This window comes from Suricata suricatta, chromosome 11, assembly GCF_006229205.1.
Source record: "Suricata suricatta isolate VVHF042 chromosome 11, meerkat_22Aug2017_6uvM2_HiC, whole genome shotgun sequence".
Lineage (NCBI taxonomy): Eukaryota > Metazoa > Chordata > Mammalia > Carnivora > Herpestidae > Suricata > Suricata suricatta.
In genome coordinates this window covers 11,777,575-11,780,999 of record NC_043710.1, presented here as the reverse complement: position 1 = coordinate 11,780,999, position 3,425 = coordinate 11,777,575, and the positions used below count along the sequence as shown (strand labels likewise).

General features: G+C 41.5%; 1 protein-coding gene across 1 annotated transcript; it reads left to right on the top strand.

Annotated features, from left to right (window-relative positions):
* Nucleotides 1–1,471: 1,471 nt before the first annotated feature.
* Nucleotides 1,472–2,413, top strand: LOC115272398 (olfactory receptor 9I1-like). The gene has a single exon (XM_029915479.1). It carries the CDS (start codon nt 1,472–1,474, stop codon nt 2,411–2,413), a length of 942 nt encoding a protein of 313 aa, XP_029771339.1.
* Nucleotides 2,414–3,425: the final 1,012 nt, after the last annotated feature.

The following is a 3,425-nucleotide window of genomic DNA, read 5'->3' as shown; positions in this document are numbered from 1 at the left end:
CTCAGTAGATTCTTACTAAATAATAAATGAATATAGTCTCTCTCTCTCTCTCTCTCTCTCTCTCTCTCTCTCTCTCTCTGTCTCTCTCTCTCTCTCTCTCTCTCTGTTTTCCCCCTTGGTCAGGACTATTTGGGTGAATTCCTTTTAGAACACAGCAAATCATTGTTTTGGCTGAAGGTCAAGATTAGTTTTGGCTGGAAGGGAAAAGAAAAACCCTCCTAAATATTCACATTGTCAGGAATTCAGCGGGGAAAAACACCAGATGCTGACCTTTATTTCATCCATAGATCAGCTTTTGTCAAACACTGATCAAAGTTTCATTTTCTTATTTATCTGAAATCCTATGAGATCTCTCTCAAATTCAGTTTTTATTTCAAGGATGGAAGGAGGACAAAAATACCCACCTTTGAAGTCCACATTCAGTATTCCCATTACTGCAGATCATCTGCATCCAAAGGTACAGAGACAAGATTGTCCAAATACTTAGCAAGAACTCTAACTATATTAGAATTCTAAACCCAGTGTGATGCCTTTGTCCCTTAATGAGCTGGGCAGACTAATTCTGGAATGGCTTGATTCAAGTATCTCATTGATTGGCAATGACCTGGCATTTTAAAAAATGGGACAGGTCCTTTGGAATAAAAAGAATTTGGAAACCAGGCCACGCTGTTTGGCAGGAACAGAGAGGAAGACGCGACTTGGCAGGCAACAGGTGGTAGAGGTTCTAACAGAACTTGTTCTTCATGGCTCCCTGTCTTGCATCCAGCTCCACTGTGTTCATGTGCACCTCAAAAACAACCACTAAAAGAGATAGAGTTGATACTGGGTCTCCAGGGTGCCGTGCACTGGGAGATAAAAAGATGCCACAATGTCCACGAACCTAGGAGCATCTTACTCTATTAGTGCAGAATTTAGAAAAAATAATTCTAAGTGTGTGAGTCAGACCATGGCGAGGAATGGTACATCTGTTATGTTCTTCACAATAGTAACTTTGGCACTGAAATGCCTATGACACCAAGGAGACTGAGATTCAGATACAGGCATGAACTTGCCCGAGGTCTCAAGGGATTCGAACTTAGGTCTGATTTCAAAGTCCACATACTTAATACTATACCACTAGGCTTTCTCCAACAAAGTGGAGCTTCCTAGCTCTGTCGTGAAGTTGATGAGGGTTTCCAACTGGGAACCTGTCAGAGGTCTGGGAATGTCTAAGAAACTGAGTTCTAGCTCCAGCTATGAAATAATGAACTAGTCACTTCACCTCTTTGACCCTCATATTCTTCTCTCAAAAATGGGATGAACAATATATGCTTGGAAGGATTTCCAAAATAGCAAATGAAGTAAAGTTTGTAAAAGAATGCAAAGTGCTTTACAAACCTAAAAAATCATTATCATTGCCGAGAACAATCAATCACCTTAATTTGTCTTTAATGAGATTTTACTTTTTATTTCAGTGGATGACCAAGGATTCATGGCGGAGAATGACACTGTGGTGACAGAATTCATTCTGATGGCACTCCAGCTGTCGCCAGAGCTGCAGATGGGCCTCTTCTTTGTGTTTCTGGTCCTGTATCTCATCACCATGGGGGGAAACCTGGGCATCATAGCGTTGATTCAGAGAGACCTTCGTCTCCAAACTCCCATGTACTTCTTCCTCCGCCACCTTTCCTTCCTGGACATTTGCTACTCTTCGGTCATTGTCCCTCAGTTGCTTGAGACCTTGGGTACCCATAAGATGGCCATCACCTACAAGCGCTGTGCCACCCAGTTCTTCTTCTTTACACTCTGTGCGAGCACTGAATGTTTCCTTTTGGCTGTGATGGCTTATGACCGCTATATGGCTGTGTGTAACCCCCTCTTCTATGCCATTGCCATGACACCACAGACCTGCCTGGGGCTGGTGGCTGGGGCATACGCTGGGGCCATGGTCAATGCTGTGATCCGCACTGGGTGTACCTTTTCAATCTCCTTCTGTAAGTCCAACCACGTGGACTTCTTTTTTTGTGACCTCCCACCCCTGCTGAAACTTGCATGTAGTGAGACCAAGCCACGGGAACAGGTCATCTACCTCCTAGCTTTCTTGGTCATTACAACCAGCATTTCAGTGATTCTTATATCCTACTTTTTTATCATTCATGCCATTATGAAGATTCGTACAGCAGGTGGCAAAGCCAAGACTTTCTCCACCTGTGCTTCTCACATGACTGCAGTGGCTCTTTTCTTTGGGACACTCATATTCATCTACCTGAAAGGTAACATGGGCAAATCCCTTGGAGAGGATAAGATTGTGTCAGTATTTTACACTGTGGTCATCCCTATGCTGAACCCAATAATCTACAGCCTGAGAAACAAGGAGGTGAAGGAGGCTCTGAAGAAAGCTCTCAACAAGATAAAGGTTTCCCAAGTAGAATAAGATGTGAGCCCCATTAATTCAGAAGCTCCTGCAAATCATCCTTTGGGCTTTGGACTTCTCTTCCTAACACATGAACTAGATTTCACAGTGACAAAGACATGTGGAGGTAAAAAAAAATGTAGCTTTGGGTACCAGCGATTTCTTTATTAGCTCTATGACCTTCAGTCAGAAATTCTCTGCCCCAGTTTTCACATCAGTAAAAATTCCTGCCTTACTATGATTAAAGCCAGGATGAAGAGAGATAGAATGCCAAAGGGCTTTATAAATAATAACACGCTGTAAAATTGAAAATTGACTTCCTTACCTGTCCCCGGTATTGCTGAGCGTTTTCTCAGCTGCTTGAATTCAAAAGAATTCAAGCTGCCAAACTAACTTTTGCACTTGAATAATTACAAAACTATGGCTTCCTGTTTACATGGTGAGGGTAGTTACATTCTTTGGTTGTGGATAGTGGGGTGGAAATCAACCTTGACCAAAGAAACATTCAGTCCCAACATTCAATCATATCCAATTTAAGTGTTTGGCATAGAAAATACAAGTAGCTAGAGAGGAAGAAAAAATAGAGGGAGAAGGAGATGTAAACTGGGAAATGTTCACCTAGAATATGTTTGCCTGCTTCCCAAGATAGCACAGAGGACCAATATACTGTAGAATAAAAAAAAAGATGTAATGTTTGCATTAATTATTGGAAGTAATTTGATCTGATGTAGAGCTGAACTGGGTCCCACATATAACTCCTGAAATATTTCTTGATCACCAAAGGTCAGAAGCTCTATTTTATTTCTGAAGCATTGTTCAAAGACCATCTCAAGCTATTTTCTAGTTTCCATTAATGAAAACCACTATCTACCTCCATCATGGATAGGTGTCTTTTACTTTATTGTCAGAAGACAGATAACTATGAATCTGACTGCCACCTTTTAATGATCTCCACATCGGCTAGAAACATTACTTGCCAAATGTCTCCATAGCGATTCCACAACCGTATTCATCAATGTAGCAAATATTTGTG

What these genes read in the sequence shown, in the direction of transcription:
- LOC115272398 (XM_029915479.1), top strand. Translation starts at nt 1,472, where the DNA reads ATGGCGGAGAATGACACTGTGGTGACAGAATTCATTCTGATGGCACTC.